This window comes from Palaemon carinicauda, chromosome 27, assembly GCF_036898095.1.
Source record: "Palaemon carinicauda isolate YSFRI2023 chromosome 27, ASM3689809v2, whole genome shotgun sequence".
Taxonomy (NCBI): Eukaryota; Metazoa; Arthropoda; class Malacostraca; order Decapoda; family Palaemonidae; genus Palaemon; species Palaemon carinicauda.
Window position 1 is genome coordinate 33,785,780 of NC_090751.1, and position 16,655 is coordinate 33,802,434.

Consider the following 16,655-nt stretch of genomic DNA (forward strand, 5'->3'; position numbering starts at 1 on the left):
TACTTTTACTCTTTGGTTTGATGTTTGATGCTGGCAATATACATGATGGAGCAACTTCTTGCTGAACTACATCTGCCAAAAGGCTACTCCTCCATCTTCCTGATAAAGAAAAGGATGGGTTGGTGTCTTACTATACATTTCTCTTGATGTGCTCGGTTTGACACTGCTGCCATCTTTCCTTGTTAGGGAGATAGGTTTTTTGAGCATTTGTACTAGCTTCCTTTTATGTCAGTACTGGGCTGAGGCCCTAACAGCTTCTACATTGCTATGATTAGCTGTTAGGAGATTGTTTGTGTTAACTTCCTCACTTTCGTATGGAACCAGGACGGATGACATGTCCAGAAAAGAAAAGATACTTAGCAATGGGTGAGTCCCTTGAATTAAATTTTCCACCTTAATCACCCCTCTCAGTTGTAAGGCTATGAACTAAAGTTACTATTCTGTGACAGGGTAGTGGACAGGGCTTCCCCTTTGTTCCACCTGTTGTTAGCCATTTACCCCGTTAATGATTCAATGGCCGTTCCAGTGCCGCTGAAGATATAATGTGTTTACAAATTACTTTTCAAATTTTCTTATATTTATGTGAGAAGTGTTTTGGAAAAATCGTGGACAAAGGTAGTTGCTGAGATATTGCGTCTTGATCATTAGAAAGCTAAGTGAGTTTTTAAAATCTGAGATGCTTTGTTCATGTGATTTTTTTAAGGGAGGAAGAGGATATAATCAGTGAAGTAATAAATATCAGTACATAGATAGATCAAGATCAGTGGAGAGCTCATGAACACTATGGAACAAGTTTGTAGAGGAAGAGAGAATAAGTACTGAAAGAGTAGAAGGCAGAAAAAGTAAATAAATTTATTGCATGTCTATGACTTCATAAACAGAAAACCTGTCATGAAAGCAATGATAATTCAGTGTCAAGTAAAGTTGATCTTGTATAGAACCAGTAAGATATTTCATATTGTTATATTCATATTTAGTGTAAGTGTATAATATAAAAAAAATAAAATGTACAGATAGTATGCAGGTAATTTCCTTAAAAAAATAGTGATACAATATACTGAATTATTCAGACTGAAAAAATCTTTTCTTAGATAATTAATAATTTCTAACATAAATTAAAGCTGTGTATGTACAGTACATTATGCCCAAATCTTGAATAAGACTCCCTCTTTTTCAGGCCGCCATACAGAGATGTGAAAGGGGTTTCCCATTTCTTCATTGAATTAAACAAGAACCCAGGAGTCATCGATTTTGCTTATTATGCATCGCAGAGGATCCCGTGTTTATATCCTTTATATCTTAATGAATATCTGGTTAAAGATCCCTCACCAGATGAGTCAGAGCATTTCATCCCTGAGTATGAGGAAATCTTAAAGGACATGAGGTAAAGAACAAAAGTAAATATTCTTGTTAAAATTGATCCCCAAAGTAAGTATATTGTACGATATTGAAAATTTGATATTATCAGAGCTCAGGATTAAGTAACCCATGACGAACGTACTAACTTGATATTTTAACTAGGGGAAAAGAAAATTTTTTATCGAAATTCAAGATATCGTTACATGGATACTGTACTTTCCTATTTTTGAATAACTTCTAGAATCAATTTTTATTTACATGAATCATATCTTCAAGTTGTAAGCTCTTAACATAGAAGTGGCTACTTCACGACCTAATAAAGTTATAAATTATAAATTCTAGATCTCTGTGACATCCTCCCCTCCCACTCTGGGCCCAATTCATACCCCATTCACGTAGGCATGCGATAAATGTAGACTCGAACAAGATGACTGCCACCAAACAGGAAATAAGTTTCAAGTTAGTGGTGGCGGTGGTAGCTTTACACTTCATGTTATCCTAATCATCATGTGTTTTTAACTACAAAAAGGAAAGGAATTTAAGTTTAATGTTATAAATAATTTTTACTTAATATGATTTCCCTTTACTTTCTCATTACATTAAATTTTAATTTATCTATTCAATTTATTGTCCTTCCTTTCATCATTTCAAATTATTTTCAGATTATTATTTCCCTTTAATAGTATTTGACTCCTTCCTGTATAATTAATACCAGTATTTCAGTTTGAAGGAAAAACCTATTTTCTGGGGAGGTGCTGTGAGGTCTCCTGGAACTTTTTTGTAAAAGGCTAGATCAGGGAATCCAATATGACATAAATACCAAAGAAATATTGTCTCCCCTGCTCTAGGGCCAATGTATCAATAATGCACTGACCCATTGTGTATAAGAGAGACCCTCAAGTTTAGGCACTACAGAACTCGACACAGCCCCTACAATTTTGAAATCATTTGGCTATTGGTGACACGTCATCATCAAGAACCACCGCTATAACTGAAAGCAATGCCTCCTGCACATCAAACTTGCGCTCAAAGGCCATTTTCCAATTCCAAGTGAATATCAATTGTCCCGCTCTCCTACACATGGCTAGGGAGCAAGGAGGATTCTGGATACTTCACGGCACCTAAAAATTGGTTATCCTTCGTCAAAAACACTTTTTTTTGGATTAATGTGAAGTGTGGTCTCCAAGGACTAATACCAGAGCAATAATTGAGCAGATTCCTGCACCATTGGGGACAACCATCAACCACCAATCAAAAAATCAAAGTAAGTCTGGCTCACCTCATAACGGATGACTCTGGTGAACAGTGAATGCCTCACATCACGCTTCTGTTGAAGGACGTGGCTGAGTTGGCCCTTCGTCTCCAGGTTCTCCCTTTAGAGATCGCAAATGAGCCAAGTACCACACATGAAAGTGGTACTCCTTGGTTTGTTTCGTAGAGTGTTTAATGATCACCTTGTAAACTTGTAAGCCTCTGGATGTCTTGAAATTGCATATTAACAAAGAATGCTAGTGAAGCAGCAATTTTTCTCACATTGGGGGTTTTAGGAGATGGAATTGGGATCAGCATTTTTTTTGTTTTTTAAATTATTATTATTATTATTATTATTATTATTATATAAAGTATGTCATTAGGTCTGAAATGGGCTTGTTAGTCAAGGTATTTTGGAACAAACGACCTTCTGAGAACATTGATCTCTGTGGACATAATTGCGGGGTAGACATCTTACAGAGCTTACAACCTCCCGACTCTAGAGCTGTAATATAAACTGGATCTCGTCTCTAAAGAGTCTTTTCGCTTTTTACTAAAAATAGTATCAAAATATGACCGTAAATGATGATGATAAACTCCTGATCTCTCAAAAAGGCAGAAAGTTTACTGACTTATGCTCCTTAGGCTAGAGCTATAGAAATATGGCTTTTTGAAAGTTCTTGGACATATTTAACTATGCCAAAAACTCAATCACCCTGTCTAGAGACCTACAGTAGGTACTGCAGGTATTAGTTGAGATAGTCGATGCAAACCAAAAGAACGGGTGATCTTACGAAAGATGTCCCAGTCTAAAAACATGCCAATAGCCCCCAGTCTAGAGCCACGGCAATAGCCCACTTGAAAGGTTCTGTCAATGTCAATTTGTATGAAAAAAATGTTGATGGCTGAAGCTTCCCATACTCAAAGAGGTGGACGAATTAGGAAGACAAAATTTTCGATGGTTTTATAGGTTTAAAGGCCACTTATGAGTTTTGGAAAGAAGTGAAGAGAGTAAGGAAGGCTGGCGGAAGAATTGAAGAGACAGTGAAAGATGGAAATGGAAGGTTGTTAAAAGGAGAGGAGGCAAGGAAAAGGTAGGCGGAATATTTTGAAAGTTTACTGAATGTTGAGGATAATAGGGAGGTAGATATAATTGCTGCAACAGCAATTATATCTACCTCCCTATTATCCTCAACATTCAGTAAACTTTCAAAATATTCCGCCCACCTTTTCCTTGCCTCCTCTCCTTTTAACAACCTTCCATTTCCATCTTTCACTGTCTTCAATTCTTGAACCGTGTTCCTTACTCTCTTCACTTCTTTCCAAAACTCATAAGTGGCCTTTAAACCTATAAAACCATCGAAAATTTTGTCTAACTGTTTCGACCACTTCTTTGAGTATGGGAAGCTTCAGCCATCAACAATTTTTTCATACAAATCGACATTGACAGAACCTTTCAAGTGGGCTATTGCCGTGGTGATGGTGATGGGAGATGAGAAGGAGAGAGATTACAAGAGAGGAAGTGAGGAGAGCACTAGATGAAACGAGAGTAGGAAAAGCATCTGGTATGGATGGTGTGAGAGCTGAGATGTTGAAGGAAGGGGGTGTGACTGTAATTGAATGGTTGGTGAGATTGTTTAATATGTGTTTTGTGTTGTCAATGGTACCAGTAGATTGGGTTTGTGCATGTATTGTACCACTATATAAGGGTAAGAGAGATTTACATGAGTGTTGTAATTCAAGGGGTATTAGTTTGTTGAGTGTAGTTGGAAAAGAGTATGGTAGAGTACTGACTAATAGGATTAAGGATAAAACAGAATGCAATCTTAAAAGTACAGGGGGGTTTTAGAAGAGGTAGGGGTTGTATGAATCAGATTTTTAGAGTTAGGCAGATATGTGAGAAATATTTAGCAAAAGGTAAGGTGTATGTTGCGTTTATGGATCTGGAGAAAGCGTATGATAGAGTTGATAGGGAAGCAATGTGGAATGTGATGAGGTTATATGGAGTTGGTGGAAGGTTGTTGCAAGCAGTGAAAAGTTTCTACAAAGGTAGTAAAGCATGTGTTAGGATAGGAAATGAAGTGAGCGATTGGTTTCCGGTGAGAGTGGGGCTGGGACAGGGATGTGTGATGTCACCGTTGTTGATTAACTTGTATGTTGATGGAGTGGTGAGAGAGGTGAATGCTCGAGTGCTTGGACGAGGATTGAAACTGGTAGACGAGAATGACCATGAATGGGAGGTAAATCAGTTGTTGTTTGTGGATGATACTGTACTGGTTGCAGACGTGGAAGAGAAGCTTGGCCGATTAGTGACAGAATTTGGAAGGGTGTTTGAGAGAAGGAAGTTGAGAGTTAATGTGGGTAAGAGTAAGGTTATGAGATATACGAGAAGGGAAGGTGGTGCGAGGTTGAATGTCATGTTGAATGGATTATTACTTGAGGAGATGGATCAGTTTAAGTACTTGGGGTCTGTTGTTGCAGCAAATGGTGGAGAGGAAGCAGATGTATGTCAGAGAGTGAATGAAGGATGCAAAGTGTTGGGGGCAGTTAATGGAGTAGTAAAAAATAGAGGGTTGGGCATGAATGTAAAGAGAGTTCTTTATGAGAAAGTGATTGTACCAACTGTGATGTATGGATCGGAGTTGTGGGGAATGAAAGTGACGGAGAGACAGAAATTGAATGTGTTTAAGATGAAGTGTCTAAGGAGTATGGCTGGTGTATCTCGAGTAGGTAGGGTTAGGAACGAAGTAGTGAGGGTGAGAACGGGTTTAAGAAATGAGTTAGCACCTAGAGTGGGTATGAATGTGTTGAGGTGGTTTGGCCATGTTGAGAGAATGGAAAATGGCTGTCTACTAAAGAAGGTGATGAATGCAAGAGTTGATGGGAGAAGTACAAGCAGAAGGCCATGGTTTGGGTGGATGGATGGAGTGAAGAAAGCTCTGGGTGATAGGAGGATAGATGTGAGAGAGGCAAGAGAGCGTGCTAGAAATAGGAATGAATGGGGAGCGATTGTGACGCAGTTCCGGTAGGCCCTGCTGCTTCCTCCGGTGCCTTGGATGACCACGGAGGTAGCAGCAGTAGGGGATCCAGCGTTATGAAGCTTCACCTATGGTGGATAACGGGGGACTGTGGGCTGTGGCACCCTAGCAGTACCAGCTAAACTCTGTTGAGTTTATGAGTGGCAGAGGATATTGCCCTATCAAGGAGGACAATACCCTAGAGATTCATCATACATTTATGTGATCGGTGTCCGAGCCCCCTCTCCACCCAAGTTAGGACCAAGGAGGGCCAGGCAATGGTTGCTGATGACTTGGATGTTAGGCCTTTAGGTTCCTCCCCAAACACCCCCCCTCCTTACCTCACAAGGATAGTAAGGTTGCAGCGACCAAAGGAACTAACGAATTTGACCAGGACTCGAACCCCAGTCTGGCAATCACCAGTCAGAAATATTAACAACATAGGTGAATCTATTCCTGAGAAAGGCCATCTATGCTTCTCACACTGATTGTTATTGCCTTGTGGCTGAAGACTTATTGCAGCTGATCAAGTAAGTCAAATTTGTTCCAACATTGATTCTAACCATTCGTTATTTATAGGGATATTACTTTTGGCAAAACTGGAAGATGAGCCTTACGACTTTTAGCGAGTGTTAACCACCTATCCTTTAATTATAGTCATTTTTTTTTAGTGAGGCAGATTTGTACTGACTTGCAGGGGTGCCCTTTTAGCTCAGAAAATTTCCTAATAGCTGATTGGTCGGAAGTATTTTTGTCTCAAATACCATCATTGTTTTCAAATGATTACCAAGTCATGTGAATCGAAACTTTTTTACTAACCTAAATTTCTCTCTCGGATATAGGTTTGTCAATAAATAATGTAAACGAATAAATATATTATGAAGTATCGTGATGGTAAATCTATATTTAATAACAACACCCGCCGAAGACGACAAGAGCTTGTTTTCGGATGCACGCTGCATGATTTCATTACTTTTCACATATTTCAACACTAATTGTGATAAATTACACTAAGAATAAAAAAAATGTCATTATAAACTTATTTTGAATACCAGAATCTACTAAAAACTAGGAATTAATAAAACAAACTATTGGTGAAAATAAGCGGTTCGGTAAAAGCAAGACTCACATAGAGATGATAGAGTGGGTCCTGGGTAAAACGAGCATTTTACTGTCAAACACCAAAGAGGGACTGGAAGGGAGATTGTAACTCGAAGGTAAAATTATGAATCCGTTTAATTTTGATTTTTATGCAATTCCACTACAGTATCCTCAACCGAAAATATTGCTATCAATAAAATCTGCCTCACTAAAATAAATTGACTGTAGTGTGGGTAGGGGGTCAGTGTGCTACCCCGCTCACTCACACACCTGGTATGAGTAACCACTTTTGCTTCTGGCTCAGTGGAGAACTGACGTGGCTGCTCTCCTATCCCATTTTTGACTTGCCAATATTGACTTACAGTAATTGCTTTTCAAGTTTTTTCTTTTCCAGCATGATTTTGTTTCTCCTTGACCGTCCTTATGCGGACTTGTCCAAGACCTGAGGGCTGCTCCTGCAGGACTTTCACGTCCTTCGTTGAGTCAGACCCGCATTTGTTGTGTCCGTCCTGTTGAGGGCGGCGATGTGATCAGGACAACATCTGCCCTGAATGCCAGGAGTAGTCTGCCTCCCATTGGGAGAGGTTTGGGCAACGGCACAAGAAGCAGTCCATGAGATATTTTTTGCCTTCGGAGTCTTCCTCTAAGTCGAAGCAACCTTTCACTTTTTCCTTGACCCCTCAATATCTTCCCTAAGCTCCTGCTCAAACAATCTTCCCCAAGGAAGAATCAAGCAGAAGCATATACCGGCTAACACCAGGTCAACCTCTGGATTTGAGGGACAGGACTACTTCCCCTAGAGAAGCTTTTCTGCCCCTTCCCTCAGGCAGAGCCTTTTCTTTCTCTGACGTATAGCAGTTTTGGCTGTTCCTGGGTATGACCGGTCCCCCGTCGAAGGCGTACTCTGGCTTCCTCCAAGATGGAGCCCTCTTCACCGATATTGTGGTACAGCATGATCCCAGAGTGTCTTCTACCTTGACCGCCGAAGGGTCACTCCCCTTGCCTTTGTCTGCAGCTGCTGCTGTTGCCGAAGACTGCGTCACCTCCCCTTGCTGTGCCAACTCTTCCTTTGGGGATCGAGCAAAATCTGAGGAAGGTCTCTCCTGCGGGTGGACATCTCTCGTGTGTGAGTGAGGTCCCCCTCCCCAGAGAACTTCCAGACGCTATCATGTCTCTGCTGACGCCTCTCCATGCAGAGAAACATCGCCGCGACAAGCTCCCAGAGAGCATAGTCCTCCTCGATACTCTAGACATTCTCCTCCTTCGGTCAGGAGACGTCTCATCAGTTCCTCCAAGGACTGATGATGATCTCCCTCGCCTACTAGACTTTTGCCTCCGGCGTCTCATCATTCACCAGCTGCTCGTCACTCGTCACCTTGAGATGTCACTCTTCATCTAAGGATCGTCAATCGTCGCCTCGTGACTATCCCTCCTCTCCTTGTCTCTCACCAATACGAGATCTTTATCTGCAGTCATGCCGTCACCCAGCGCATACTCGACACTTACCTGCTTTTCTGGACTCTCCTTTGACACGTTCACCAGCCTTGTGGTGTTTGTCAGTCTCTCGTCATTCTCCTGCTGCTCATCACTTGCAGAGCCTCCCTACCTGAGAAGGAGTCTCTTCGTGCCTGCGCGGACCCTCCACCTCCAAAGGATCTCCAGCATGGCAGAAGCCTGGTCCCATTCCCTTTCCCAGAGGGAACATTCAAAAGTCCAGCAACTCTCCACATTGAAGACCCCTTGTTCATTCAAGCCTGTGTCAATTGTACTAGGTAAGGAACCTAATCCTGCATCTTGCCAGGCTCCTAACCCAGACCTCCAGCTCCCAGCCTTTCGAGGGATCTTCCGGTTGTAGGTAGTAGGATAGCCAGGGCACCAGCCACCTGTTGAGATACTACTTTTAGAGAGTTATGGCAACTTTTGACTGGCCAGACAGTACTACATTAGATCCTTCTCTCTGGTTACGGTTCATTTTTCCTTTGCTTACATATACACCGAATATTCTGGCCTATTCTTAACGTATTCTCCTCTGTCCTCATACACCTGACAACACTGAGATTATCAAACAATTCTTCTTCACCCAAGGGGTTACTTTACTGTAATTTCCAGTGGCCCCTTTCCTCTTGCTAAGGGTAGAAGAGACTCTTTAGCTATGGTAAGCAGCTCTTCTAGCAGAAGGACACTCCAAAATCAAACCATTGTTCTCTAGTCTTGGGTAGTGCCATAGCTTCTGTACCATGGTCTTCCACTATCTCTGGTTAGAGTTCACTTGCTTGAGGGTACACTCGAGCATACTTTTCTTTCTAATTTCTCTAATTTCTCTCTATTATTGTGTTAAAGCTTATATGATTTATATAAAAGTTACTTATTTTAATGATGTTACTCATATTTATTTTAATGATGTTACTCTTCTTAAAATATTTTATTTTTCACTTTTTCCTTTCCTCACAGGGCTATTTTCCCTGTCGGAGCCCCTGGGCTTCTAGCATCCTGCTTTCCAACTAGGGTTGTAGCTTAGCAAGTAATAATAATAATAATAATAATACGGAGTTTGGAAAGGAACCCTAGTGGTATGACGCCCTGGTTAAGGCAGTTTGTCAGGCTGTTACGCAGGTAATTCCTCCAGCAAAGTTAGTAACCAGCACGTCATCTGACCCCAGACGTATTTCCACAGGGCCAGCCCTACATAGGCCTCCTTCTGTCTAAGATGATCTCACCTCTCAAGAGGAAGTGGAGAGCAGCTGAGTCTGGTGCAGAAGTCCAGCAGGACTTCTTGCAGGTGCATTTGACACTGGTAATGAATACCAAGCAGAAGGGGAAGATGATACATCCAACTCCTCCTCGGGGAGATGCACTGCATTGACACCTAAGCCGTGGCTCTCAGTCTCTGAGAGAGATTTTGTTTGCGCAATCGTTCCATCTCTCCCCCATGGAGGTAGTTCCCCGGAATGAGGAACGATGCCCATTCTCTAAGAAGACAATCCAGCCGGCCATCTTCCCCTTGTCAAGAGAGGGACAGATGAAATAAAACTCAAAACCTTTACTCCTGGAAGAGTATTTTCCATCCCGTGGGGAGTGTAAGGACTCAAATATCATTACGAAGACCTAGGCCAAGGCATCAAGACTTCCGCAAGAGAGGCCTCAGGGGTCCTCCCCAGTTCCAGCAAGGACGTGAGCAAATGACATGGCTTCCGCTACCATACCTAACAACTTCAACCCACACCGGAGGCAGAGAAATGGGAGTCAGAACATGCCTTCTGGTAGGTCTTGGCCTGCATCATGAGGGCCATCAACGGGTTGTCCATTCCAGCGATGGCTCCTCAAGAAGGCAAAGACATGGTCTTGGACCATGTCTACAACACTCGCCTCCCAAGGCCAGTCCAGCTTTGCCCTGATCTAAGGAGTTGACAGATGTCCAAAAAAAGGCATTTGCCCAGGTCGCCACCTCATCCTCCGAGTTTCTTGTGCAGCAGAGGAAGTATTATGAGGTCTCCAAGGAGGCCCTTTCAGCCTTTCCTCTTGAATACTCTATAGAGGTTCTGACCAGAGGAGTCTTCTTCTAGAGACTTTCCATCTCTTTCTTTGCGTCAGAGATCCTTAACCCTGGAACGGTACGGTGGGTCGTCCGCGACCCCGAGCGTCAAAAAAAAAAAAAAAAAAGAGGTTTTTCTCACGTGACTCACCCCTGTGACTGAATTTGTGGGTGATCGACCTGCAGTAGGTGTCTCGCCTACACGCTCTAGTAGTTTCCAGATGTGCATTGCTGTAGCTGTACTCCTTCCCCGATTTCTGAGACGCGTAGGGGTCGAGCGCGACCGAGTTTACCCTTCTAAGGTAATTTGCATAATTATCAAAGTTATTACGTATTATGAAATTGTCGTAGAATGGTGCAACTTGTATAGGTTATCAGTTGTGGAAAGTCTTGGTGGATTGTTTGGCTACCATGTGCATGATTTTTTTTTTAGTTAAAATGTCGTTCATCACCACGAGGACCATTTTACCGTGAGTGCCCCTTTTTCATTTTTTCTCATTTTTTTGCCAAGTCATTTTTCCGTAAGATATTGCCAAATAGTGTCGTAAAACTTTTGCTTTTTTAGTGTTGGAAAGTGTGTCTAGATGATCTGGCTACCCATGCGTGACTTTGTTTTTGTCAGATACGACGTAGTTATTAGTATATGGGGTATTTAATGCGGTTGCCAATTTCTGTTTTTTTTTTTCAATATTTGTAAAAATTTACTACGTAGTAAGGAATTGCCGTATATAATTGATTTTTTTTTTCATGTTTATGTGTTAGAAAGTGTGCCTTGATGGTTGGGCTAACACGTGCATGTCTTTTTTTTTTTTTATCTGAGATGCCGTATATTAGAATGTTGGACATTTTTCCGCGAGTGCCCCATTTTATTTGTTTTGCATTTTTTTGCTTAGTCATGTTACCGTAAGGAATTGGCAAGTAGTGTCGCAAAACTTATATTTTTATAGTGTTGGAAAGTGTTTCTAGATGATCTGGCTACCCATGCCTATGTTTTTTTTTAGCCAGATATAGCGTATATATAGGTATGTGTTCGATTTTCCTGTGATTGCCATTTTTTCGTTTTTTCCCATTTCTTTCAAAATTACTACGTACTAAGGAACTATCACAGAGTAATGATTCATTTAGATGTTTATTTGTCGGAAAATGTGCCTTGATGGTTTGCCTAGCACGTGGCTGAAATTTTTTTTTCTGAAATTCGTATAATAAAATGTTGGCCATTTTTCCGCGAGTGCCCTTTTTTATTTGTTTTGCATTTTTTTTACTTAGTCATGTTACCGTAAGGAATTGGCAAGAAGTGTCGCAAAACTTATATTTTTATAGTGTTGGAAAGTGTTTCTAGATGATCTGGCTACCCATGCCTATCTTTTTGTTTAGCCAGATATGGCGTATATATAGGTATGTGTTCGATTTTCCTGTGATTGCCATTTTTTCTTTTTTTCCCATTTCTTTCAAAATTACTACGTACTAAGGAACTATCACAGAGTAATGATTTATTTAGATGTTTATTTGTCGGAAAATGTGCCTTGATGGTTTGCCTAGCACGTGGCTGAAATTTTTTTTTTCTGAAATGCCGTATATTAGAATGGCCATTTTTCCGCGAGTGCCCCTTTTTATTTGTATTTGTTTTGCACTTTTTTGCTTAGTCATGTTACCGTAAGGAATTGGCAAGTAGTGTCGCAAAACTTATAATTTTATAGTGTTGGAAAGTGTTTCTAGATGATCTGGCTACCCATGCCTATCTTTTTTTTTAGCCAGATATGGCGTATATATAGGTATGTGTTCGATTTTCCTGTGATTGCCATTTTTTCTTTTTTTCCCATTTCTTTCAAAATTACTACGTACTAAGGAACTATCACAGAGTAATGATTCATTTAGATGTTTATTTGTCGGAAAATGTGCCTTGATGGTTTGCCTAACACGTGGCTGAATTTTTTTTTTTTCTGAAATGCCGTATATTAGAATGTTAGCCATTTTTCCGCGAGTGCCCCTTTTTATTTGTTTTGCATTTTTTGCTTAGTCATGTTACCGTAAGGAATTGGCAAGTAGTGTCGCAAAACTTATATTTTTATAGTGTTGGAAAGTGTTTCTAGATGATCTGGCTACCCATGCCTATCTTTATTTTTAGCCAGATATGGCATATATATAGGTATGTGTTCGATTTTCCTGCGATTGCCACTTTTTCGTTTTTTCCCATTTCTTTCAAAATTACTACGTACTAAGGAACTATCACAGAGTAATGATTCATTTAGATGTTTATTTGTCGGAAAATTTTGTTTACTTCTTTTTTGATTGAATATCATCAAATTTTTTTAGCTAAAATATTATATTGTTTTACATTTTTTTTTTTTTTCGATTTTATTTCCCTTAAAAAAATCTTTTTTGGGTCAGAATTTTAATTTTATAGTCGTAAAATAATCGACAATTATCCAGCAACCCACCATACAATTTTTATGCATATCCAAGAATAGTTAGATTAGTAAATAACACCTTGAAATTGACATACCCTTCCTACATTTCAAGTGGCAGATTAGGGAGTCTGAGTCAGTGTGGTTGGCGGCCATTTTGTGGATATATCCGAAGCGTAAGTTGCCCTATCTATATATATTCTTGTTCCCTATAGAATTTGTGATATTTTGGTATATTTTTACCTGCATAAATATCATATATATTAAATATATGTATTTTTTTTATGAAATTTCTAAGTACTCAAAAAATTACCTTTAGATATGGCCCCTGATATAAATGTAATTTACAAAATAATGAAGATTTTTTTACATATTTCTATTTTAGGATAACATATGTTTATTCCCTAAAAAAATTAGTCACTTCCTATTTCATTTGGGTACCCAAAAAAATTCATGAAATTTGGACAAATTTTTTTGGGCAAAAAAAGTTACCCTTTTTTTCTCATTTCAGATCTTCACCTCCATGGGTCTGACTTCATCCAAAATACATCAAGATGTGTCCTAAACATTCAAGAATCAATTCCTAAAAGGATTTGTGTATATATGTATAAACTTTTTTTTATGAATTTTTATGTAAGGTCTTTTTTTGTTTCTACTTAATTTTTTAAAATATTTATAATAAATAGTTTTTCTGCAGATGAGTAGTATTTATCTTTACAGTTTTTTTAAGCATTCATTGAAGTTTTTTTGGCAAAAGAAAAAAGGAGGTTACTGCAGAAAACTGATTTTTCAAGAATTTTTTTTGGCGTCGGGGTCGCGCGCGTCCGAGTATACCCTTAAAGGGGCGTCCGAGGAGCGTACATAACCAGGGTTAACCAGAAGGTTCCTAAGTCAGCCATGCAGGACACATTGTGGCAAGATTTCTGGTTAGGATCTGTGGGACACCTCATTAGAATCAAGGACTGGTCCAAGGAGACCACGAGGAAGTCAATGGAAACTTTTTTTATTATCGGGAACTGTAACCTTTCCCACCAGGTGGTGAACCTGTGGGCGAATACGATCCTTTTGCAAAGGGACTCGATAATGGAAAGGTTCCACAGACAGATGCCACATGTGGAGGTGATGAGACTTGGGAACTGGACTCTCAATGATTCCTCTCTGTTTAGGCTGGAAGACGTTGAGCTGGCGACGGAAAGACTCCCATCTCTGCCTCCGCCACAGAAGAAGCAGCCGCAAGCAGCAAAACTGCCGACAAACAGGATTTCAACATCCCAGAGGGTGTTGAAGAAGCCCTTTCTAGATAAGGAGCAGAAGGGCCCTTGAGTCCTCACATGGAGTCCTTAAGTCCTTTCTTGTGAAATAGGCTTCTGGAGGCTGGAGACGAGTCAGCAACCTCTCAGCACTGAACAAGTTTATCGGACAAGCTCCGTTCAGCATGGAGACGGCAGACACGGTAAGACAAGCGGTAAGACCTCATGACTTCACGTGTACGCTGGATATCAAGGATGCATACTTCCAGATACCAGTTCAAGGTGCTGTGCTTCGGTCTTTCCACCTCACCTCAGGTCTTCACGAGAGTGTACGCCCTAGTGTCATCCTGGTCTCACAGGATTGACATTCGTCTCCTAAGATACCTGGACAACTGGCTGCTCCAAGCAGACTCAGTGGCAACCCTTCTTCAACACCAAGACAGACTTCTAGCGTTTTGCCAAGATCTGGGGATCGTGGTAAACCTCTAGAAGTTGTCCCTGCTTCCCTTTCAAAGACTGGTATACCTCAGTATGATCACTGACACTGACCAACATAAGTAAGTCTTTCCATTAGACGACAGGGTTCAGAGGCTGAGGAAGGTAGCAAGACCCTTCCTCAGATGAGAAAGGCTTCTAGTCTAGGAATGGTTGTGTCTCATATATACTAGATCTTTAATATTTTTAACTGCTTTCTCATCTTTATTATATTTGTTGTGCATAAATCTTTATAATACAAGTTTTTGCTGTCACTCCTGTGGGTGCAAATACTATCTCATTTAACTTCCTCTGTTATTCTTTGAAAGCCAGCAAGCCTTCTCATGGGCAGTAAGCCTGACTTGCCTCCCAGGTTGCTTACACTGACCTGCCTGCCATAGTTAGATCTTGTGGTCATTATTGCATAGCATTTTTCCAGTAAGGGTTCTTAATATTTACTGCACATTGCAGTTGAGGTCTTCTTTTAGTCTCTCAAATTCTTTAATTACTTTATATCCTTCTGCTCCTTAACCCTTTCAGTTCTGCATTTCCAGTTGCTTTTTTAGACATCTAGATTGTGAGGCAGAAGGACAGAGTAGGTAGTCTGGATCTCTTCCTCCCTCTTTTCACCGAATTAAGCTCTCTTAAGCAACATTGTTTTAAATTTGGGAGATGGGATTTCCAATCTTAGCAGGTCTTTTGTAAACAATTGTTGTAAAAAATTATAATAAATTAACAGGAGTGTTTCTCATTCATCTAGTTCAAAGAATTGCCAAAGTCTGGAAGTCCAAACTTGAGTAGTGAATCAATTTATAAAAATTTTGATTATTTTTGCAACAGAAATATAAGAGTAGACTTCATCTTTGGGTGACAATATATCCATGGTTTATATTATTTGTTTATGATTTTTAATTAAGAGGAAATTACTTAAACAGTAAAATTTTGACGTTTGACTCTTATGTTTTTAAGTCTTAATTCACAATTGTGTATATACTTTACAGTACTATAAGTATGGTTATTTGTCAAGGAATCCTTTGATTACCTAATTATTTTTTCCTTTTATTTCAGTAATGCAAGTACAAGCTTTATAAAACGACGGAAAAAATAAGTTATACTGTACTTATGTTAAGAATGACTGTATAATGTATTGTGATCATTCTCATTGCAATATATTTTCATAGAATTGATGTTTTTTCATTTATTTTCTTATTGCTCTGTCATATTTGAACAATATTGTAAACTTTTTTGAGTAATATGCATAAAAATGTAAATATTGTATACTGTACTATAAATGAATAAATATTAAGTAAAATATAATGCACCTGTCAGTGTGGAAGGTTCTTGGTATTGCGTCACATCCATTAGTTTTGGGCATTTTAAATACTGTAAACATGAATTTACTGGACTATGAAACGTTAGTTCAGGCTTTTCATGGATTGTAGCCTTGAACAAATGTTGAAATCTTCAATGTAATAAATATTTTTGTAGTGGAATAGACCATTTGAAAGTTTTTAAAGTGATCCTAGTATTTTGGGTTGTTGCCCATAATATTATACTTTGATCTGTGGCATTGGAAGTGCATTGCTGTAATTTATAATGAATTCTTGTAAACTGTTTATTTAACTGGGATGGGACGAATAGTAGTTTAAACATGAGATATTTTTTGTTGGTAAGGAAACTTGTGATTCATTACTTTTAGGGAACCTTTGAGTCATTTTGATTCATCTCAATTATAATGTTTTAAAAATTGTAACAACTGGCCGATTTCCAATTTTATAAAATTCAAATTTTGTTTTAATATCACCAGATATTCAGTTCTCTAGATTCCCGGGAGCTTTCCAGACGTGGGCTTCATATCTCCCAAACAATATATTAAAAAAACTTCCTTAATTATAAGTTATTAATGGTAGTGTTTCATAATTTATTTACAGTGTTGACAGGTGGGTTGAGCTTAGAATAGTGTTGTAAGCAAGGAATGAAATATTTTATTTGAGAGGACCCACTTTTTTTTTTTTAAACAGTTTATGACTATTTTAGATTTTATATCAATCTTAGGTGCTGTTAACTTGTAATCATTGAAACATGCAAAATATATTTGTTTTGATTTTAACTATCCTTTGCTTTGTTTGGAGTTGGTATAGAACAGGAAATGATTTCTATGGAGTAGTGCGAGAAAAAAAAAACAAATCCAAACGCGAGACTAGTAGGAATCACCTAAGAATTTGTTCTAAATAGAGGTAATGAATTTGAATGTGATATGGTAGTT

General features: G+C 39.3%; 1 protein-coding gene across 2 annotated transcripts in view; it reads left to right on the forward strand.

Moving 5' to 3' along the window:
• The window catches only part of mus101 (mutagen-sensitive 101), a 156,607-nt gene extending 139,958 nt beyond the window's left edge, over positions 1-16,649 (forward strand). For both annotated transcript variants that reach the window (XM_068350996.1, XM_068350997.1), the window contains 2 exons: positions 1,178-1,384; positions 15,458-16,649. In XM_068350996.1, the coding sequence (XP_068207097.1) occupies positions 1,178-1,384; positions 15,458-15,497 (247 nt within the window). In that variant the 3' untranslated portion in view covers positions 15,498-16,649. The remainder of the gene's footprint in view (positions 1-1,177; positions 1,385-15,457) is intronic.
• Positions 16,650-16,655: the final 6 nt, after the last annotated feature.